General features: G+C 51.7%; 1 protein-coding gene across 1 annotated transcript in view; it reads left to right on the forward strand.

Annotated features, from left to right (window-relative positions):
* The first annotated feature begins 4,299 nt into the window (after positions 1-4,299).
* The window catches only part of ANXA6 (annexin A6), a 46,701-nt gene continuing 27,331 nt past the window's right edge, over positions 4,300-23,669 (forward strand). Inside the window, exons 1-8 of the mRNA XM_021697159.2 lie at positions 4,300-4,403; positions 13,432-13,475; positions 17,797-17,887; positions 18,608-18,702; positions 19,251-19,364; positions 20,329-20,419; positions 21,330-21,409; positions 23,216-23,272. Of these exons, the coding sequence (XP_021552834.1) occupies positions 13,458-13,475; positions 17,797-17,887; positions 18,608-18,702; positions 19,251-19,364; positions 20,329-20,419; positions 21,330-21,409; positions 23,216-23,272 (546 nt within the window). The 5' untranslated portion in view covers positions 4,300-4,403; positions 13,432-13,457. The remainder of the gene's footprint in view (positions 4,404-13,431; positions 13,476-17,796; positions 17,888-18,607; positions 18,703-19,250; positions 19,365-20,328; positions 20,420-21,329; positions 21,410-23,215; positions 23,273-23,669) is intronic.

Consider the following 23,669-nt stretch of genomic DNA (forward strand, 5'->3'; position numbering starts at 1 on the left):
ATAACTTGAATGGGTGAAGGACATTTCTTCAGAGAGGATGTATGTACAAATGGCCAATAAGCACATGGAAAGGTGTTCAACATCATTAGTCATTAGAGGAATGCAAATCAAAATCAGGAGATACCAAAAGAAAAGAAAAGATTCAGCTACACTTCAATTATAAAAACAGAACACAAAATCACAAGATAACATTTCACACTGACTAGGATGGCATTAAAAACAAAAAATAAAAAACGGAAAATAACAAGTGTTGGCAAGGACATGGAGAACCCTGTGCATTGCTGGTGGAAACAGCTCAGCAGTTCCTCAAACAGTTAAATATAGAATTACCATACAGACTAGCAATTCCACTCTTAGTAAATATGGAAGAGAATTGAAAACAAGTTCTCGGGGCACCTGGGTGGCTCAGTCGTTAAGCGTCTGCCTTCGGCTCAGGTCATGATCCCAGGGTCCTGGGATCGAGCCCCGCATCAGGCTCTCTGCTCGGCCGAGAGCCTGCTTCTCCCTCTCCCACTCCCCCTGCTTGTGATCCCTCTCTCGCTGTCTCTCTCTCTCTGTGTCAAATAAATAAAATAAAATCTTTAAAAAAAAAAAGTTCTCACACCAGTATTTGTAACAAATGTTGATAGCAGCACTGTTCACAATGGCCAAAAAGAGGAAACAACCTAAATGTCCATCAGCTGATGAATGGATAAGCAAAAGGTGATATATATGTACAATAAAATATTATTCAGCCATAAAAAGAATAAACTACGGACATATGTGTCAACACAGAGGAACTTCAAGACCATTGTCATGATGGTTAATCTTACATGTCATCTTGACTGGGCTAAGGGATGCCCAGAGAGCTGATAAAACATCCTGTCTGGGTGTGTCCATGATGGTTAGCATTTGATTCACTGAGAGATTAGCATTGGGGTCCAGTAGACTAAGGAACTGCCCTCATCAATGTGGTCAGGCATCATGCAATCCATCGAGAGCCAAATGGAACAAATGGCAAAGAAAGGGTGAATTCAGCTCTCTCTCTTCTTGAGCTGGGATGTATATCTTCCTGCCCTCACACCCCCACCTCCCCTATTCTCGGGCCTGCAGATTCCAGCAGAATCACACCACTGGCCCTCCTCGTTCTCCAATTTGCAGACAGCAGATTATGGGACTTCTCAGCCTCCATAAACTGCCTGAGCCAATTCCTATAATAAATCTCCTCCTATATCTATTTCTATATACCCTGTTGGTTTTGTTTCTCTGGAGAACCCTAATACAACTATGTGAAGTGAAAGGAGCCAGACACGAAAGGCCACACATAGTACCATTTCATTTGTATGACACGTTCAGAATAGACAAATCCATGAAGGCAGAAAGCAAATTGGTGGTTTCCAGGGGCTGGGGGAGGGGAGAATGGAGAGTAATTGCTTAACGTGTTCAGGTTTTCTTTTAGGGGAATGAAACCGGTTTGGAACTATGCAGAGGTGGTGGTTAGATAAGAATGTGAATGTACTAAATGTCACAAAATTGTTCACTTTAAAATGGTTAATTTTATGTTGCATGAATTTTACTCCCAAAGAAAGAAGAAAATAAATGTCATGTCCCCCCTCTACTCAGCACTCTGCAACAGCTCCCCAGATGCCTCAGAGTAAAAGACTAAGTCCTTACAAGGACCCACAAGCCCCCTCCCCCACCCCCATTTGATTTGGTCCCTTCTTATCTCTGTTCTCCCTGTACTCTCCCTCCCCCTCACTCCACTCCAGCCACACTGGCCTCCTTGCTGTTCCTGGAACATTCCAGGCCTACTCCTGCCTCCAAGCATTTGCTCCAGCTGTTTCCTCTGGCTGAGAGACTCTTCCTACAGCTCGGCTACCTTCCTTACCTCTTCCACGTTGTTGTTCAAATCTCCCCCTCTCATTGAGCAAGGGGTCTTACCCTGCAAATTATCTCATCTTTCTCTGGAGGGCCCCAATGGCAGATTCACTGGCACTGATTGAAAAATTCCTGATTGACCGGTTAAGACTACATTTCTGGGGGAGGTTGAAACAGATTAGGTATTAATCCCCAGGCCACGGTTTGTGAATTCAGTCTCAATGACACTGTTTTGGGCCAGCGGTTTTATTTTGAACAGATCTCATCATAAGGTAATTATGTTAATTTTTTCTTAGCCTCCTGCTAGATTCCATTCATCCTTCTGGTCACAACTTAACATCACTCTCATTTAGATGCCCAGGTTGGGCTGGGTTCATCTGCTGTGGGCTAGCTTTGCACTTTATAGTTTATAGATTACCACTCTCCAAACTTTATTGTAACAATGACCTAACCATCTGTCTTCTGTGAGAGTGAATGCTCCATGTGGGTAGGTCAGGGCCCCACTTCCTATGTGTTCACTTCAGTCTCCCAGCTCAGTGCCTGGCATGCAGCCAGGACTCAATACATTTTGTTGGGGGAATGAATATGTTGGGGAGGAAAAAATTCCTCAGCCCTTCAAGATCCTTCTAGCTGGATTAAGAATCAAATTGATATGAAACAGATTAACAGGAGAAAATCAAATTTAGTTTCATATGTAAGGGGAATCCATACAGACATGGAAATTCTAGACGTTGAGGCAACATGACACTTATATGAGCTAGGGAGGTGGGTAGGGATCTGAGGAAGACCATTAGCAGGAAGGTGAGAGATGTCTGGAAAATAAAGTTTGCCCTGTTATGAAGATAAGTTTCATAGGTAAATTGGAATGTCTTGTTAAAAGTTCTCTTCTTGGGTGCCTGGGTGGCTCAGTTGGTTGAGCACCCAACTCTTTTTTTTTAAAAAAAATTTTTATTTATTTGACAGAGAGAGAGAGAGAGCACAAGCAGGGGGACCGGCAGAGGGAGAGGGAGAAGCAGGCTCCCCACTGAGGAGGGAGCCCGATGAGGGGCTTGATCCCAGGACCCTGGGTCACGACCTGAGCTGAAGGCAGACACTTAACTGACTGAGCCACCCAGGTGCTTCTGAGCATTCAACTCTTGATTTTGGCTCAAATCATGATCTTGGGGTCCTGGGATTGGCCCCCTGTTGGTCTCCACCTCAGTGGGGGGGGTCTGCTCAAGGATTCTCTCCCTCTCCCTCTGCTCTTCCTCCCACTCTGCAAGCACGCACTCTCTCTCTCTCTCTCTCAAACAAATAAATCTTTTAAAAGGAGTTCTCTTCTTGGTACAGGCTCTTTCCTATGTAAATTTAGGCAGTTGAGGGGGAGGTAAAGAGCTCTTCCTGAATCTGGTTTTAACTCAAAATAATCTTCATGTCAAAGTGGTCTATCTTGGAGCAGCCTGCCTTGGCCCCTACAAATAGATGAAAGGACATACTTTCCAACCAGGTCTCCTTATGGGATGCTTAGAGGACTCTGAACTAGTGACGGATTGAGGACAACCCTTGGAAAAAGCTTTGATTATCGCTATCTTTTGAATGAGCAAGTTGATAATCAAAGCAGTTAAGTGTCTTGCCCATGTAAACTAAGCAGGTGAATGGCAGCCCAGGGCTGCCATAGGTCTATCTTTTCACCAAAGCAGAACTTCTAAGGCAGTGTAGGGGATGGGAGATACTACCCACCTTTGCTGCAGGACTACCTCCTCCAGGAAGTCTTAACAAATACCCTGGGGGACAATCATTCTGTTTCCTCTGGATTCCCAAATAGTTTATCATTTTCTGTGTTCTAGCATTTTCCACACAGCCCTAGATTTTAACTGCTGGTCTCTTTGCCTTTCCTCTGAACTATGCACTCCCCAGAGCCAAGCTCGAATAAGCATCCCTTTGGAGTCACTAGACCAGGTTCGAATCCCAGCTCCACAACTTACTAGCTGTGCCACATTGGTCAAATAACTGGACATCTCTGGGCTCTCCTGCTCCGCAAAGTGGGTGAGTAATGTCACCAGCCTGGTGGGGCTATTGAGGAATGTAATCTGATCAGGCAGATAAAGTGGTTGGCCTCAATTTTGTCAAGCCTCAATGTTCTGTTTCTCAACAAAGCTTCGGCGAGTGGTAGGAATTTGGGGGGAAATGTCCAGATCAGGGACTCAGAAGCCCTGACTTCTGGCTCTGAGTGGCCATGTGTCCTTGGCCAAATCCCCCTGCCTTCTTTAGGTCCCGGCCGGGGTCTGAGCACTGACGTAGGTTCTCCTGGCGGGGCCCTTCTCGGCCGGTGACATTCTAAGATTCCAGGAGCGAATGAACTTGGGGGGTGGGGATGGAGGAGGGAAGGCGGGGCGAGCCCGATTGGCCTCTGCGCGCCACGTGTCCGGCCCCGGAGCCGCCAGCTGTCCTCCAGGTCCGCCCCGCGCTGCGACGGCTGCTTCTGCTCGGCTAACGGGCTCCCACCCCGCGAGCTCCGCGTCCGCGCGTGCGTCTGCCTGGTCGCGACAGGAAGCCTCCGCCGCGCGGTGAGTGCGTTGCGGCCGGAGGGGGGATCGCATCAGCCCCCCCCCCCCCCCGAGGGCTGCAGGGATGCGGGGACGAGCGATAAATGCCCAGTCATCGCTGACCCGTGCCTCCCGCGGGGCTCCGGGGCGGGGCGCGGGCAGGTGGGGGGCCGCGGGGGCGGGAACCCGAGAGGGTCGCGGGCTGAATGTGTCTGAGGGAGCGCAGTGGAACAAATCTAGGGTGGCGGGCGCAGAAGCGAAGGCTGGGGGATGGGAGGGGAACAGGGGAGGGGAGGGGGGCCGGACTCTGCGGCGGGGGTAGTCTAGGGGCCGGGGGCTCTCGGGCGGAGGCAGCGCAGGATGCTGGCGGTGCTTTGGGAGGGGTCGGGGGCTGGAGAGACTGAGAAGACCTGGGGTTGGGGGCAGCAGGACGGGGGTCTAAGGACCCGCAGGGAAGGGTGTGGCTGAGGCCAAAGACTGAGGCTGCAGGAAGAGGCAGACCCTCCAGCCGCCTGTGAAGTGGTTTGTGTGTGTTGTTGCGGGGGAGGGCTCTCGGTGTGCAGACCCGTGGGGAACTGGCAGGTTCACACCCGAGGGACCCTCCCGTCCCCTTTGGACCACCGCTGGCCTGAAGGAGACTTGAAAGCAGCTGGGCCCTAAGGGCAGACGCCCCACCCTTCTTCCTGCTCTCCGGAAGCCCAGTTTAGGCCTTCCCAAAACTTAGGTCTTCAGATAACTCCCAGAATACCAGCATGGGACTGAAATACCCTGAATCCAATCCCAGCTCCACCATCGACTTGCAGTGTGACCTTGAATCAGTAGCTTTCCCTCTCCGAGTCTCAGCTTACTCTTCCAAGTCCAGAGCTGATAAACCCAGCCCCTCTCCGTGGAAATGATGGCTGCCCTTAAAATTGATTTATTTGTCAGCTGCAAGGAATCATTTCAAGTTTGGGAAGTCTTGATTGCAGGCTTGGGAAGCCTGGGCTACCCTTGTAGGCCCTGTGAGGGGAGGGGAGGGGTCCTTTGGGAAGAGAATCCTGCCTTTGCTTTCTTCCTACCCCTCCCTTTCTCTAAACCCTGGCGGGTCTTTCTGACAATCCCAAATTTGGACATATGGCTCCGGGGTTGGTGAAAGGATTCTGGTTTCCTCAGTCTGCCCTTTTCACTCACTTCCCCCTCCTGCCACACCCAAAGCACACCTGAAATTGCTGGCCCCACCGACCCTGAAGGGATATCCTGTCCTGCTTTGCCCTTCCAGGTGAATGACCGTTCCAGCTGCAGCTCCCATAAAAACCCTGCCCTTCTGGCTGGCAGGCCCTGTGCCAGGCAGAGGGCACTGGCCTGGGAGTCTGTGGAAAGCAGGGTTACCGTTCCAGGTCCTGGAGGGGTCCTGGGGCAAGGTCCTTCCCTGCCTGGACCTTCATTAACCATCAGTAGCAAAGGCTGCTAAACCAGCTGCCACTTCCAGCGTTGGTATTCTAGGATTCAACTGTTCAAAAGACTTAGGATTCTGAGAGTTGGGTGGGGCTGGGGAGGGAGGCCCAGGCCTGCATCCCCCTCTGCAGCTGTGACAGTCACTCATCCATCTTCCTTTGCCTTCCACCCTTTGTTCCCAAGGTACTGGCTGCTTGGATTCAGAAAATATTTGCGGTTTCTGGGTTAGGGCCATAGCTCTTGCTGGGGCAGAATGTGGATACCAGTGTGCAGAGAGGGGGCTGTCCTTGGGAAGTGCAGGACCTTGCCTATCGGAGCTGACCCCGGGAAGGGGTGGGGGACGCTCTGCAGTGTTGGGGCGCTGCCAGCGTCTGGAGCATCTGCACTGCAGCACCCAGGAGGAGCCTTGGGCCACCAGGCTCCAGCCCTGGCCCCAGGCTCTGCCCTGCCTCTGAGCAGCCAGGGCCCCTGGGCACACCTACCCCTCTAGGCCTTAGTTCCTTCCTCCCTAGAGGGGCAAGAGATGTGCCCAGGGCACCCAGCTGGTAAAGTGGGTTGGGGCTCCATGACTGTTGATATTGCATTATTCTAGGATTTTCTGGGGAGGCCCAGGGGTATCACTTAGCCTCACCCCACCCAGCTTCACCAAGATACTTCCTGGGTAGGGACAAAGTGCAGGATGTGGTCTGTACCCTGATTTCTGAGTATGCAAGTCCGGGTCTTATCTGCACCCCTGCCGCCCCCGCAACAGAGGAGAGGAAGTCTTGTGGGGGGGGGGATCCTTTATGCTTATAAACTTCTTGGCTTGGAATCCTGGCCACACTGCATTTCCTTTCTTCCTGGAATTGAGAAGCTCCCACAGAGACTGGCTAAGGAGGAAGGACTGTCTTCGGGTTCTTTGAGCCTCAGACTGCGCACCTGTCAAAGGAAGACGAGGCTGGTACTTGTGCACAGAGAGGCCGGTGCTGCTGCTGTAATCGTGGAAAGGGTGTCGTGCCCTGAGCCTCACGTTCCTCATCTGTAAAACGGGTGTCCTGGTACCTCTTAAATAATAATTAAATCATAACCTCCGTTACTTACCGAACCTTCCAACTTGCCAGGCCCTGGCTGAACCCTTGGTAGATTGGATGCTGCTACCATGCCCATTTTGCAGATGTGGAAAGTCAGCCCTTAAAAGTTTAGGGGAGAAATACTATTAAATGCCCATGTGTTTCCTGTGTGTCAAAGCCACGTCTAAGCTCTAGGTGTGTCTTCTTTTCATCCTCACCACGACTCCTCTGAGATAGGCGCTATTTTTATCCTGTTTTACATATGAGGTTAAGTACTTGCCCAAGGCCACACAGCTCCTAAAGAGCAGGTCAGGCTTCAGTCCCAGGCAGGGTGGCTGCAGCCTCTGTCCTGTTAGACACGACCCTTGTCTGCCTCACAAAAGTGACCTGAGCTGGGATTCAAACCCCAGGCCCATCCAGTTCCAAGCCTGGGGCAGCCTGATGATCTCCTGGGGCCTTGCCCAGCCCAGAGATCAATGGTTCTGGGTCAGGAGAGGGAAAGACACTGCTCTCTAAGAAACCCGAGTGTCTGGAGCTGGGGGGAGGGGGGGGTGTGCCCAGGCACAGGGCCAGGAATGGCATTTACCTGGGCTAGCTCCTGGAGGACGGTGGGGCTGGTCCTGGTGTCTTCCTGCGGGCTGGGGGCGGGGAAGGATCATGACCTTATAGGCCAGGGGCCTCTGAAGTCCGGTGCACACATCCTGGGAGGCACTAAGATGATTTTCTGGAAGAAACTATTAGGCCTCTTATTACATATGCTTTTAATCTCATGCTTATAAAATATATTTTTATCATGATGAATACTCAATTTTTTTTCCTTGGTTACTGGTGGTACATAGGATCAAAGCAATGACAGATTACGGCAGTAGATTGCCAGCTTTGTGTGGGTGGGAGACTCGTCTGTCTCATTTTTTATTCCTCCCCTATCTCCTACCAACGGACATGCTCAGTAAATACTTTTTTGAAAAATGAGCTCCTGTTTAATCACTAATTTTCTTTATCACATTGGACAAATTATACTTAACCCCTCAAGTTATTTCCTCTCCTGGCTATATAATGAGGAATAAAACACACTTTGAAGACTCCTAGGCTGGATGTTCTTTTATTATGTGATTTCCCCCCCTCCAGGGGGGGTCACTAAAAAGGCATTAAAACAACTCAGTGCGTTTCACCCAATAATCCTTATAAGCCACCCTGTGGTCATGGGAGCAGCAAAGAAGCAGACACAGTAATTTTTAAGAAAGACAGTAAAGTTATGATTCAAAAGATAGAAAAATGATCATGTGCCAAAGATTTGATTCTACTCACCTACTGATGACTGGACAGGCAGATGTTATGGCCAGCTTGAAAGAGAATAAGTAGACACTTTTATTAAAAGGAATGTACAAATGGAGGCAGACTGGTTTTTCTGGTCAAAGGTGAGGGAGATTAATTGGGCTGTCACCAAATAGAACAGTATGAGCATGTCTGTAAGAATTATTTTACATTACCACCATTTACCTACAAATTACTGAGCTGTAAAATTGCTCAGACAGACTGGAATCATAACCTGGAGAGTTGGAAGTAGAGATTTTTTTTTTCCTAGAATACCTGGAGGCAGGCAGCCTCCATCTACTCGAGGAATGGTAAATCCGCAATGGTTGAATCCAAGCCAGTCAAATGTAAGGTGGTTTCTGAGTACTGTGGGGCTTCAGAGGAGAGAGAAATCCCTTTTGGCTTCCTGGAAGAGTTGGGAGAATCACCTAGAAAAATTTTTAAAAATTACCAAAGCTCAGGCCTCACCCCAGAACTGATGAATCAGAATCTCGGACGGTTGATCTTACGCTTCGGTAAATTGGAAAAACTCCCCACGTGGGATTAATGAAGCCAGAATCAAAAAGCACTGGTTTTGATGCTTGAAGGCTGGATAGAAAATGGTGGTGGAAGAGGTTCTTGGCTTGGGGGTGGGGGTGAAGAGGAAAGAGGGGAAGGCAGATAAATCAGGAAGGATGTCGTGGGCCTTGAAAGCTGAGCTGCAAGGGCCTACATTGAAGGGGGTCACTGGGATCACGTGGGCAAGCAGTGACTCAGCTCAAGTTAGAGTCCCCTGGGCTCTCCTGCAGCACAGAGGTCTGGGTGAATTTTTGCATGACCTTCCACGTTATTTTTTTATTTTTCTCCAATTGCCTTCCCCACACATATCTGGTTTCACCCCCTTACACTCAGCATCTCCTCCCACCCTAAAAGCACGCTCTATTCCTCCAAAGCATGCAAGATAGCTTTAGAGGACAGAAATGCTTTTTCTTAGGTTGGTGTTTCTGTTGCGTCTGATATCCCCTCTCTCCTCCGTCTGCTTCATTCCGTGATGCCAGACTCCTGATTGTGCTCACCTGTCAGCCTGAACCCCTAACATGTGTCTGTAACTTGATACGCATCACACATGCAACAGAAAAGGAAAAGGTAAAAAAAAAAAAAGTTAGAAAGTTGTAATATTTTTGTTCTGCACCCCGATGGCTCATTGTGCCCAGTACCCCACTAACGGTGGCTGGGATGACAGAAGCCACCACTTATTAGACATTTAATGTTTTCTGGCCATGCTGAGTATTTTACCTGCATTAGCCCATTGAATTTTCACAGAAAACCTTAGGATTAGCAATTCCTAGATGAAGACACTGAGTCAGAGAGAAATGACAGAACTTGCCCTAGGTCACGAACTAGGAATTTTCTGGAATGTCTGAATTTGAACTCAGGCCAGGACTGCAAAGCCTGCATTCTTTATTATGATGCCAGGCTGCCTCCCTTGTAAACGTTTGGGTTTATCATAATAAAAGCTTTCATTTCTTGAGCCTTTACTCCGTAATAGGCACTGGGCTTAGGGCTCTTCATCTGCTGTTTCATTTGTTTATCAGTACTTGGAGATAATTTTTATGTGCATTTTGCAGATGTGGAAATTGAGATTCAGTGACGGTAATTTACCTAAATCACAAACGGGGGTGAGGGGGCAGAGCTGTGACTCACAGCTAGGCCCGACCTCAAAGCCCATGCCTCTTACATGAGTTGGACAAGACCCTTCCCCTGTCCAGTTCTTGGTTTCCCCAACTCTTGCACTTGGTCAGCAGCAAGCCACAAGTGGTGGTTCTCTCCCCCAGAGCATTCCTCCTGGAATCAATCTGGAGGTCCCAGAGGGGAAGGAAGGAAACATGATTGCTTGTGGGCTAAAGAACTAAGGCAGGGGCTGGCCACAGTAGCCCAAAGCCACTAGGAGACTCTACCCTAGAATGGATTTCTGGAATGATCAGCCAGGATGAACCCTCATGGATATCCAGGTCAGAAGAGGTTCAGGGTTCCTTGGAGGAGAGAGGCACAGGTTTAGAGTGGCCACACCTGCCAGTCTTGAGAAACTGTTTCAGCCAGGATGATAAAACTTGCATATTGGATAAGGGGAAGATTTGGGGAAGACCCCTCCTGGGACTGATATTCTGAGATTCTGCTGTGAAAATCCATGGTTGGAATCTATAAAAACCTTTCTCATCCACTCTGGATTTTCCCAAAGAGAGAGTGATATTATCCCCATCTTATAGATGAAGAAACTGAGGTCCAGAGAGGGAACCTGACTTGTCTGAGGTTACAGACAGATTGGGAACCAGACCTAGGTCTTTTTCTTTGGCCTCTTCCTAATCTCCTGTTGCAGCCAGAGTCCATGGTTGTGTGGGGGCTTTTGGGGCTCGGAGGCACAGATACTGTCCATGGTCTGGGCCTTGGCAAGTCACTTATCCTCCCTGAGATGTCTTTACCTCACCCAGAAAATGAGGGGCCTGATGTAGTGGATGGTTAAGAGCCCTCTGGGATTCTGAAACATTGTATATAAAACATTTATTCAGCCAATTTGAGAGGTAGGGTCTGGGTTGCTCTGGGAGGGAGCAGAGACCCTTGCAAAGCCAGGTAAACGGCACTGCTGTGATTACCTCCTGAGCTTCCCTGAGCCCACAGAGGAGGGGCTGTTGGAACTGCAGTCTCCAGATCTAGTTCTGGAAGAAGCTTATGTGTACACGAGACCTGCACTCGCATGAAGCACATGTAAACTGCTCTCTGAACTGAGAATATTTTCCCAAAGACTCAGAGGCCCTTCCTCTAAGCCGTCTCTCCTTGGAAAGAGGCTCTTGTCCAGATGGTCCTGGGCTGCAGCCAGCAGCTGAAGTTTCCAGCAACAAGGCCAAAGGAAAACGCTTCCAGACTGGAGGTGCAGGTGACAGGCCTCAGCCCTCCCTGCCTAGGGGACTTCCTGAGCCTCCTTTGGTCCCTGTTGCTGTGCTCGCCTTGGGGGGGTCCCTCATCCCCAGCCCACACCGTGCCCCAGGCCGGGGAAGCCTGAGCCTGGCCAGCCCCTGGGGTAGATGTGATTCCCCGCCCCCTGCGGGGGGAATTTCCACTTTCTGGGAAGAGTTACACATTTGTACAGAGGGGCCCCTGGTTGTCAGGGAAACAGCAGGGTTTCCTCCAGCTCTGCTGGGGTTGCAGGCAGATCTCTGTCCTCTGCCCTTCACCCCCAGCCCCACCTCCTGTCTGTCTGCTGACTGCAGTTTGGGGGACTCATGATCGGGCGCTGGAGCTACGGGCAAACACTACAAAGCCTGGTCAGAACTTGCCACCAGTACAGTGAATGCCTGGCGTCCTGGGCTCTGCCCTTGACGTATGTTAATGTCTCATCCTCCGACAGCCCTACAAGGCAGGAAAGGGAAAGCCCCAGTTTTGTACTTGAGGTGACCTTGAACTCAGAGATGAGCAATGTGCCCGAGGTCATGGAGCTAATAAGTGACAAAATGTATTTGAATCCAGTTCTGTCCATCTGACTCCACACTTGATCTTAGCCAAAAGGCCGAGAAGCGATTGTCCATCTGACTCCAAAACCTGTTCTCCCCGCTGTGTCGCACCGTCTCCAGCAGGGTTATGGGCTGAGGTCAAGAAGGGCCAATTTCCCCTAAGGTGTTGGTTTTGTTTTTGTTTTTTGGTGGTGGGGTATGTGGAGAACTGGAAAGCACTGAGCTTTCCGCCCTGGTTTCTCCTCTTCTAGTTCAGCTCCTTGTAGTTCTTACTGAATAAGCCAGATAGAGTTTATTATTCTTACTTTTAAAAAAGTAATACATAGACATGGCTTAAAAAGATCAAATGGTACAGCCCTGACTGAAATGGAAAGCACTGGCCCTTCTTTCTCCTCTTGTCCTGGGAAAATTGCTTCACTTCCACCTTTGTCTTCCTGCTCTTCCTGCTGAGAGTGCTCACCGGCCCGCGCCCCTTTCTCTTCCATCTTCCCAAGCCAGTGACGGCCCTTTCTCCATTTCTTTTTAGGTGTAAGACATTTTTGTTGATTTCTTCCCTCTAAACCCTGTCTCCTACACCCTCCTTTGATAAGATCCTCTGTCCTGTTTGTCCTCACAGGGAAGAATCCAGAGCCTTTACCGTGGCCTCAGGCACTGGTCCCCAGCCCCCATTTCCTGCTGCCGCATTAGCCCCCCAAGTCCCTTGACCGCACACCCCTAGGTAGCCACGTGGTTCATGATCCTCTGACCACTTGGCCTGGGCTTCTACTGCTTGTCACTCTCCCCTGATGACCAAGCGTTGTCTTTTCTCCTTACTTTTTGCCATATGCATTTGTTATTCTTCCCCGTTATAGAGTAAGCTGCAGAAAAACAAGAGTTTTAAAAAATCTCTTTTACTGATCGCTATACCCTCAGTGCCTAGAGCAGTGCCTAATCAGAGCAGATGCTCAAGAAATGCTCATTGACTTACATGGGAACGCTAGCCCTTCAGATACTTGCAGCAGGTGGCCCAGAGCCCTTTGAGCATTCTCATCTGCAGAACGTTAAGCCCCGGCTTCTGGAACCATTCTTGGTAACTTAGACGTAGAGCATGCTTGGTGCAGATAGCTTGGACTCTGGAATCTGGACTTTGTTGAATTCCGTTTTAAGCTGTGTGCCTTTGGGTAGATGATGCAACCTCCCTGACTCCCCATCCTCCATTTCCTCCCCTGGGGAAAGGGAGAATCTGATGATGGGAAAGATTGCCATGAGGATTCAGTGGGACATGTGGGAAAGTGCCCTGGACGGCCTGGAGGAGTTGTATGGTCAGTGATCATGCCCTGTCTCCCTCTCAGTTCCAGGTCCCTCTCCCGTCCTGGTGTGAGTGGACCCAGGCCAGTCTATCCATTGTCTTCTTTTTTTTTTTTTTTTAAAGATTTTATTTATTTATTTGAGAGAGACAGAACACATGAAAGGGGATAGGGTCAGAGGACCAAGCAGACTCCCCGGCGAGCAGGGAGCCCGATGCGGGACTCGATCCCGGGACTCCAGGATCATGACCTGAGCCGAAGGCAGTCGCCCAACCGACTGAGCCACCCAGGCGCCCCTATCCATTGTCTTCTGAAAATGCGTCTGGCCCTGAGGCAGGTCTGGGTGTAATTTAACCTAAAAGGCTGGGGGCAGCTGGAAAGCAGCAGGGGGAGCATACCTTCCCTTGGGAGGCAAGGAGGGTGAGGAAATTGGGGGAAAGCATGGAAGGGACCGGATCTCATGGGTCTGTCTTCTCCACAGTGTTACCTGCTGCAGAACCTGAGACCATGGCCAAACCAGCACAGGTAAGGAGCCTCTCCCCTCCTGAAGACTGTGCTCTGCCTTACATGGGCTCCTAGAGTCACTAGGCCCACTCTGCTCTTCATCTAGAAGGGAGCAGTAGAGGTTCTCAGGCTTTGCTTGCTCCCGTTACAAGTCACGACCTTTTCCGTTGCACGTGCCCAGTGACAGCACACAACCTTCTAAGCAGAAAAGATGTGTATTGGCTTACGTGACTGAACAGCCCAGAGCTTCAGGTTTGGCTCGTTCCAGGGACCCAGATGGTATTGTCAGGATTCTGCCTCTGTGAGTTGAACTTCCTCTGGGTGGCTTCCTTCGTGGGCAGTTCTTCCCTCATTTGGCACTCTAGCCACCAGCTGCCCCAGGCTTCCATTCTGCTTCCTGGGCAGCCTGGAGGACACAATATACTTTATTCCCGGTGATTCCAGGGCAAGTCCTAGGTTTGGTTCTCATTGGCTGAGCCAATGGTGACTTGGATTCAGGCGGTAGAGTTGGTCCTACCTGAACTGCATGGTCCAGAAGTGGTTCCCCAAGGAGAAGGCTGCCGGACAGGCAAAAGCATGAGAGGATTCTCTCTGCTCTGGACATGGAAGTGTCCCTTGTCACATGCATCTGGGATTAAATTTCCCTGCTTAGGAGACCTCTGTCTTTCATGCTGCAGGACTGTTTGGCTGGGCAGTAGAAATTGAGGTGTGGTGGAGCTTTTTTACTCCTGGGTGTGGTCAGGATCGGGTTCTGTCCTTGGGCAGAGCTAGGTGTCCTTCTCTGCCAGGCTTCACCGGAGACTGACCCCTGTTGGCTAGCATTAGAAAAGGAGATACGGCCACTGCAGTGATAGGATGGGGAAGGGAGAATGAAACCAAGGGACGTCTGACTAGTCCCCTTTTGCTCCTCACTTCAGTCACAGAGCTACTGGCCACAGACATAATATAAATGCTGTGTGATCTTGGGAGAGTTCTTTACCCTCTCTGGGCCTCAGATTTCACAACTTGCCGGTGAACAAGGGCCTTAAGGATATCTATTCACAATTTTTGAAGAGCACAGTGTCTCACATGATATAGGATCAGCCCTCAAAAGAGTCCCAGCTGTGGTCTTCCTATCAGCCTCTGAGGATCGTACTTTGCACAAGTGGCCTCTCTGACCAGGAGGAAAAAGTGCTAGTGGTTATGGGCAAAGGCCAAAGGCAGAACTTGCTGTTCCCCATTTTCTATATGTAGTCATACCGCAGCTACTTCTTGGGAGGCATTCAAATTGCAGGGTTCTACATGACCTGAGTGGACAGAGCAGATCCTGGGAGGTCAGAGCGGCCAGGATTCAGGGCACGGATCTTTGGAATCCTGCTCCAGTGCTCCCGGCCATGCTTCTGCCTGGTTGACCCATGGTTTCTTGTTGCCATGGATGGACCAGGGGCCAGGAGACAGTCTGCAAGCAAGAGTCCCAGAGTGGCAGAGCCTTAGGGGTCCCTCATCCCATGAGATGAGCTGGAACCCCCCCCCCACACACACACGGCACTCATGCTCTGGCGGAGGCAATAAAGGAGCTTTGTGGGCACACAGGTTAAGGAAGCTGGGAAAGGTGCCTGGAGAGAAATACCGGAGGAGAGGAAGGGGACTGATGTGCTCCAGGGGCAGGGGATGCTGGAACAGAAGGCCAGAGAGGAGATGGCGCGGTGTGTGAGGGGCAGCAAAGGTTAATTTGGCATGCTTGGTGGGCAAGGGTTTGGGTAAGGGAGGAGGTTGCAGAAGACAAAATGGGGGAGTTTGAGCAAAGTCTTTCTTCCTTTCTTGAGCTGAAGTTTGTATCTGTTGCTTCCAATTATTAACCCCCAATTCTGCATCTTGTGCACCCCCTTCTCAACCCACACATACCCCCCCACACACATGCACAGAACAAGTCACTCACTCTTTTCTCCGGCGCAGATCACCCCCAGTTATTTCTGCTGTGTTAATTGTGCTGTTCTCCCTGGCTTTCCTTCTAGAAGAGGGGAACTTGGGGCCCAGAGATGTGAAGAAATAGTGTGGTGTCAGAAAGGTCCCAGACGCATGGCTCTGTGGCGTTCAGTTCACAGGGATGTTCTGGATTGGAACTTGCCAACTTGGGGCGTCTGCACTGAGCCCTGAAGCATCTGAGCTGCCTCCCCAAATGTTCTCGCTTGCCCTTGCCTCCAGGACTTGACCGTCTGTTTCCTGTGTGAAGCCTTCCCCATCTCTGCTTTTCTGTCCCCTGCCCCCAGCCCTTGGGGCCCTGCTGTCTCTCATCCTTTAGCACTCAGCGTAGAATTCCCCTCCAGGAAGTCATCTTTGTTCTGCTCAGAATATATTCAGTCATTCATCCATCCATGTGCCTATCCATCCAGGAAACAGATATTCAGTGGGTGCTTGGTTGTGCCAGGCTCTGCTGGGTGCAGGGGTGCGTCGGTGAGAAAGACCAACACTCCTAGGGCTTTCTAAAGCGACTGTCTCTTTCTTTTTTTTTTTTTAGATTTTATTTATTTGACAGAGAGAGACACAGCGAGAGAGGGAACACAAGCAGGGGGAGGGGGAGAGGGAGAAGCAGGCCTCCCGCGGAGCAGGGAGCCTGATGCGGGGCTCGATCCCAGGACCCTGAGATTACGACCTGAGCCGAAGGCAGACGCTTAACGACTGAGCCACCCAGGCGCCCCGGGACTGTCTCTTTCTGGTCTGGGTATTTGACATGTGTTTCTCCTGCTCTGCCCAGGGGTGTGATCAGGTTGCAGGGGACTCACGGATGGCGGGAAGAGGGCCGTGTCCCTTTCTGGTCACCCGCCATGTCAGAACTTTAAATAGCAGCCCTGCACCCACGCATGCATACCTCAGAGGAATAGCAACTGCAAACATAAACCAAGGAGTCAGCCACACGTCTGGCCAGGTCCTTCAGTGTGGGCAGCGGGGGACACAGGAGATGGTTGGAGGCTCATTTTTGCGTTTGCTTCTCACTCCTTTAAGGCACCGTGTATGTGGGCCACCCCCAATCCGTGCACAGAGCCTTTCCTGGTTCCCTCCCCTCGCTGGAATTGGCCTCCCCTGTTTTCCCAAATTACTCTGCCTCTGTCTTAGGGTATTTATGGTGAGTTCTATGCTAATTTGTGTGCTTGTCTCTCTCCTCTGGGTCCGAAGCTCAGGAAAGACAGGGTCAGGTCTTCTTTCTCCCTGAATCTTCAGCCCTTAGCATTGGGCCTGGCCTAGGCTAAGTGCCCTCTCACCATGCTGTGGGCTCAGTGCTTGGGCTCCCGCATCCCCAGCCCTCCCAGCTCTCGGCCACTCTCCTGGCCCCATACTTCTCTGGGGCCACGTAGCTGACCCACATCTGACTTCTCTGTGAACCAGCCCATTGTGCACTCAGATTCAGTGTCTGGGATCCTCTGGCTCTGCCTCTCTTCCCTTTCAGCCTGAGGACCCAGCCAGCTTGTCCTCAGATGCCAGCTGCTAGCTCAGTTTACTGGGCCCAAAGGGCAGCATCTTGTCTTGGCACTGAGTCTGAGGGTGGCTCCGGGCTTCCCTTGGGCCACAACCTCACCCTCAGAAGCTGGCAGCTGCAAGGTTTCTGGAGCTGGAGAGCAGAGGGGAACAGGCCAGAGATCTGCGCTCTGTGGGACCCTCGGCAAGAGGCTTTTCTTCTTTGGGCTCAGTTTCTTTGTTTCTGTGATACAGATCATCTTAAGTGCTTCTGCAAGTTGGAATCACATTAATGGAGGCAAAAGGGCTTTGTAAACTGTAAAGTGCCATAAAGGTATGAGGAGCTCTTGTTACTCTTGCAGGGATCATTTCTACCCCTTGCACTCAGCCTGGCTTTTTCCTCTCTCCCAGGTCCTAGGAAGGTTGTGCAGTGCTGTGGGCTGGACAGAGCCACTGTCCCGCAGGGAAAGGGCACAGTCCTTGGGGCAGGCCGTGGCAGGAAGTACAGGGAGAGTCGTCCCTACCCTTGCCTGGGCTTTCTTTTTCTTTTTTTTTTTTTTTTAAGATTTTATTTATTTATTTGAGACAGAGAGAATGAGAGAGAGAGAGAGCACATGAGAGGGGGGAGGGTCAGAGAGAGAAGCAGACTCCCTGCCGAGCAGGGAGCCCGATGCGGGACTCGATCCTGGGACTCCAGGATCAAGACCTGAGCCGAAGGCAGTCACTTAACCAACTGAGCCACCCAGGCACCCTGCCTGGGCTTTCTGTAGTCAGGGCTTAATTTTCGGGGAAGGGAACGCAGCCTAGACTCTGCCTATGGCCAGGGTTGAGAGTGTGATCTGGGGTTGGGGCTGGGAGCCCCGTTTAAGGCTAAGGTCAGCAGCTTACCTTCTGCTTTGTCTCTCCACAGGGTGCCAAGTACCGTGGCTCCATTCATGACTTCCCAGGCTTTGACCCCAGCCAGGATGCCGAGGCCCTGTATACCGCCATGAAGGGCTTTGGTGGGTGCTCGGCCACCGGCAGTGAGGCCCTAGGAAAGGGAGGAGGACTCACTGGAGCTGGGGGGTGTTCCCACGTGTGGGCTCAGCCCAGAGCCCTTCTGGGGGTGAGGGTGGGGGTGAAGTGTTGAGATGTGCTCATTCATTCTTTTGTCACCTCTTTTTATTATTTTTCATCATTTTATAATGAAATATTCCAGACCAGCCCAAAGGTCTAGGGAATAATAGAAGCTTCCCCCACAGACCTGCCACCCAACTTGAGAAATAGCACTTGCTTCCTCATAGAGTTGAAACCTCCTTGGTGGGTCCCCTCCTGAAGCATCAGGCCCGGCTTTCCTCTTGGGAGTAACCACTACCCCGAACTTGGTGCTGATTATTCTCTTTTATTTTCTTGTTGTTGAAAGAACCCTGACTTGGGTGTTAGGATACCTGGGTTTTTCTAAGCCAGGTCTCATTGTGAAAGCTTGGATGAGTCCTTGCTCCTCTCTGGGCCTCAGTTTCCTTATGTGTCTGATGAGGGGCTGGGTTACAGGCCCTCTGAGCGCAAATACTGTGGATGCTATGATCCTTCTCAGTAGGGGCTTGACAGGTCCCCATAGATCCTCCGCCACCGACACCGCCGCCTGATGAACAGAAGGCTGGTGCTGAGGTCTGCGGGGAGCAGCCCTGGTGGGCTTCCTGGAGGCAGGTTGGGGGGGTCACCGGTGCCCTCCCGTCTTCCAGGCAGTGACAAGGAGGCCATACTGGAGCTCATCACTTCTCGGAGCAACAGGCAGAGGCAGGAGATCTGCCAGAGTTACAAGTCCCTCTACGGAAAGGTAACCGTGGCAACCACAGGGCGGGTGGGCTGGTGCTGGGGGCTGGTCTCACTGGCCTGTGTGTTCGTTGTATTCCAGCTCAGCCTCCGTGCTGACAATCCTGCGCTCCTTCTGCTCTGCTCTTTAGTCAGGCCCCATTCCGCCACAGATAATTCTACAGCACTTGCTCTGTGCTTGGGCGCTGGGCTAGGTGTTGGCGCACGCAGTTGACGAGACCTGTGAGGCGTCAGCGCTGTGGACTCACGACAGTGGGAGAGACACCCAGTAAACAAGCGAACAAACGGTGCTGGGGGAGAGGCACGGTGCCATGGGCTTGGATCCTGCACCGCCATTTGCTCGCTGCGTGACTTTGGGCAAGTCACCTGACGTCTCTACACCCGTTTCTTAGGGTTGATGAGAGCCCATACCTCCCAGAGTGACAGTTCCAGGGGCTTACTTAGCCTGGTGCCTTACAGAGTAGGTGCTCATTAAATGCAGTTCTTATAAGCACTCCTCCCCTCCCTCCTCCATCTCCTCCCTCCCTCCCTCCCCCCCGACCCCTGACCTAGGACCTCCTTGCTGACTTGAAGTATGAGCTGACAGGAAAGTTTGAACGACTGATTGTGGGTCTCATGAGGCCACTTTCCTATTGCGATGCCAAAGAAATTAAAGACGCCATCTCGGTAAGAAGCGTGGATCTGTGTGTGTGTTGGGAGTGGGGATGTGATGAATGGGAAGATTCTGGTCTCTGCAGCAAGTACTCACTGAGCCCTGCGCCCGCCAGCAACGTGCCCTGATGTAAGAGGCAGCTTGCTCAAACCCTGTCCCAGAGGGGTGCCACAGTCTCCAGATGGCCAGATGTGGGACAGATGTTGGTGTGAGACAGACCTCATAAAGGGGGCCCTTGGCCTAGACTCCACCACGGCAGCCTACAGCCCTGAGGAAGCAGGATACAGGGCCATAAAGACAAACTGTGCCCGACACCCCAAGGCCAAGGGCATACTAAAGGAGGGCAGGAGGGTGGCTTAAGAGGGTGTCACAGAAGATGAGAGATCAGGTTGGGCCCAGAAGCTCCAGGGAGGACTTGGTTGATCAGAGTCGGAAGGTCATTCCAGGCTGAGTAAGAGGTCAGGAGAGGTGGTTGAGGTGTGTCCGGACAGAAGTGCGGCTCGGTCTGGTTGAAGGAGAGGGTGGCTCCCTAGCAGGCAGGGAGGGATCAAAGCCCTCAAGTGTACCTGCACTTTACAATGTGTAAAGTGCTGTGAACTTTGCCTCAGATGAGCTATTCAGCATGGATTTACTTGACATATTGGTAAGTTTCGCGATGTGAGAGGTTGCCTTCTCCATGTCCTTGTGAGTTGGGCAGAGCCACCGGCAGCCTTTCCATTTTACAGATGAGAAAACGGGGGCCCAGAAAGACAACGTGTCTTAGTGAGAGGTCACAAAACAAGCTGCTGGCAGAGGCAGGACTAGAACCTATGTCTTTTGATTCTCAGGGCAGTGGCTCCGGTCAGCTGCCTGCAAGCTGTGGTAGGAGCACCCTGAGTGTTGGGGGTGTCATAGCTCTGGCCACTCCAGGAACCCAGCCCATGGCTGGCGGTGGCCTCCCAGCCCAGCCTGACTCCGACGTCTCTTCTGTTCCCTCAGGGCATCGGCACTGATGAGAAGTGTCTCATTGAGATCTTGGCTTCTCGGACCAATGAGCAGATCCACCAGCTCGTGGCAGCATACAAAGATGGTGAGATGGGCAGGGGGTGCCACTCAGGACTTAGATATGAAATGAGGGTAATTGCAAGGGTGGGGACCCTAAGATTATCCATCCACCTTCTTTCCTCTTGTCCTCTGATCTGTCCATCGTTTCTCCATGTCAGAAATAGCAGCTCTGTGCAGCAATGTGCTAGTTTCTCAGGATATGGTGGTGGGCAGAACCCATGTAGTCCCTGCCTCCTAGAACTTACAGATTAATGAGGTAACAAGGGATACAGACGACACACAGGTAAACACGACGATGACACATTGTTATACGATAAAGTAACAAGAATCAGACTTTAATTCGGATGGACCTGCTCCAGACAAGTGGTCAGAGAAAGCGTGTCTTGGGAGGGAATGAGAAGGAGCCAGTTGTGTAAGGAGTGGCGAGAAGATCCTGGCAGCGGGAATGGCAAGCCCAAATGCCCTGGGGCGGAAATGAGCCTGGGAGCTAGTGTGAGGCCAGAGTGGTAGAGGGCAGGGCAGGGTCACACAGGGCCCTGCAGGCCAAGAGAAAGAGGCGATGTTTGATTCCAAGGCCAGCGGGAAGCCAGGGAGCCTGTGATCAGGGAGGGCATTAAGAGTCACCCTTGTTGCTGTGGATTGGAGAGGGAGGGGAGCAGAAGCAGGGGAAACAGTTAGAAGGCTGTAGCCACCATCCAGGTTGTCGACCACGGTATCTGGAGTAGGATGGCACAAGTGGGGATAGAGGAAGTGGACAGATTGCATCTCAGTGTGTCAGGGGTCCATGCAGAAACCTGTGGAGGTACCCCCTGGGTCTTTCCATGACCAGCCCAGAGACTGGGTGCTGGGATCATATAGGGGGCAGCAGGGACCTTTATCCTGGGTCCCCGAGGTCTCACGGGGATGGGACTAGAACTTCTGTTCCTTCCCTGCAGCCTATGAGCGAGACCTGGAGGCTGACATCATTGGCGACACCTCTGGCCACTTCCAGAAGATGCTCGTGGTCCTGCTCCAGGTTGGTCCACGTTGGGGCCCTCCCAGAAGCTCTCTACCAGAGCGCGGGCAGAGGGCTGGAGGCCCCTTCTTCCTCTTGCCGCAGACAGCGTAGCCTGTGAGGGGTTACCTGGTGGCTCCTCAGGTATAAAGTCCCCATAAGCCGTGGCCACTCCCCAACTGCCCATTTATCCTCGAACCTGAGATGGTTTCTCTCTCTCACCTGGGTGTAGAATCCGAGCACCCAGGGGTCTGCTGGGCCGCCCCTGGTTTGCACAGGCAGGTGACCCGCATTTCCCTTTGCACACATCCCTCCACTTTTGTTCCCCGGGGAAATCCCCGCCTGTGACCTCCGTCCTCTCTTCACCCCCACCGCTCCCCCTGCTCTCCAGGCCTCCCTCCTGCCTTTGCTTCCCCAGCCGGCATGGCCCACGAGTCACCAGCAGGGATGTGGCATTTCTGGGGCTTCCTGCGCTGCATCTCCTACAGCCAAGCCCCGCCGCTCCTCCCTCCCACGCGCAGAGACATGAAAAAGGACCATGAAGAGGCTGCAGACTGGCTTCCGTCTGCCAAGCTGGTTTTTTTCCCCCTTGGTTTTCTACACAATGTGTTTTTTAAAAAATACTCTGAGTTAGTTGCTAACATTTAAAAATAGGGAGTTTTTGCTCGAAAGCCAGATTTCTAGGTGCTTTAGAACCATGGGAAGTTCTGGCACTGGCAGGCCTGCATTTTGAATGGCTGCAGGGGGCTGGAAAACGTCGTTTCCCCGCACCCCTGCAGCTTCCCCTTCACCTGCCTGGCTCCCCGGAAATCTCTGGCATTGACCTCAGGCATCGAGCAGTTTCAAGCTGACACTTGTCAGAAGCTTTATATAGAAATTAAGCCACTTCTTTGTTTCTTTCACTTGCTCCCCTCCCATACACAGTGTACCCCAGCTGCTCCCAGGTCTTTTTCTCCATTGCCATAGCAGTCCATATCCCATATTAAGCAGCTGGGGAATTACCAGAAACATCAGGAATGGGAAAGTGTGACCTTTGCCCCCAAGTGCAAAGCTGTTTGTTCTGGAGAGTTCCAGCTCCTTCTCAACATCTAACACCAGATGGGCAGTGCCGCACTATAAATGTGCAGGCTCTGTCTTCTGAAGTTCAGTCCTCAGGAGAACCAGGGGCTCTGAGATCCTGAGATGCCCAGTCCAGGGGCAGGAGGAGAGAAGCATACCCGTGCCCACAGAAGCACGATGCCCGCTAGGGCTGGCCCCGTCCCCTACGAGTTCTGTTCTTTGTCAGATGGGGCACAGGGCCTGGGTGGGGCAGCAGAAATACCAGTAGGATTTGGTGCTTTCAGTGCTTGTGAGCTCGGATCTCAGGGCCCAAGTCTCAGATCCTCCCTGGTGAGTTCTCTAGGTTAAGGTCTGGGAACCCCCAGTAGAACGCAAATGTGCAGACTTTTTAGCCCTGCGGTAATCATTGTTGGCGGGCATCGTGAGCCATACGGGGACTTGTGCGGGGTCCTGTTCTCAGTACAGGCTCTGGCTTGCTCTGGGATGGGGCTCCTGGAGGGACCTTGGTCATTCCCAGGACTCCCCTCTTTGGTCCCAACTCTGAGGATGAAGGGAAAAGCCAATGAGAGGGACCCTATGATTCCCCGCAAAATAGATGCTTCGGTCTTGATGCAGTGGCAGCTGAAGTCACTGCTCCAGGATACGTCTGGGCCACCACGCTTTCTCTACCTTCACAGTCTCCACCCCTGGTATCCAGGCCTCTCCCCCGCCCCTCGCCCCTCCCGCCCGGCTCTGGTTTGAACCCTGTGTCCCTGTGTCTCTGCCCAGGGAACCAGGGAGGAGGACGATGTGGTGAGCGAGGACTTGGTACAACAGGATGTCCAGGTAAACCAGCACTGACCATGGGCTCTTGGGGCACAGCAAGGGAGCCCCGAGAGCGGGGAGCTTGGGGATCCAGGGAAGGGCTGGGTGCTGGGGAAGGGCTGGGTGCCGAGTAATTTGCATCAAATACCAGAAATAACTGACTCATGGCCAGCATTTTATACAGTGCTTTGTTGAAGAAGGACTTAAATTGTTTTTCAAAGGTACACAACATATATAAAGTTGGTGAGCTATACTTTGGAGCTTTTGTCATTTGTTCCTTTATTCATTCAGTTAATTAATATGTACTGAATACCTACTATGTGCTGGGCACTCTGCCAAGCACTGGGGAATCACTAATGAACAAAATCAGACAGTACTGGGAGAGATAGGCATAGATTCATCATACACACCTTCTCTG

This window comes from Neomonachus schauinslandi, chromosome 7 (assembly GCF_002201575.2).
Source record: "Neomonachus schauinslandi chromosome 7, ASM220157v2, whole genome shotgun sequence".
In the NCBI taxonomy this organism is placed as follows: Eukaryota; Metazoa; Chordata; class Mammalia; order Carnivora; family Phocidae; genus Neomonachus; species Neomonachus schauinslandi.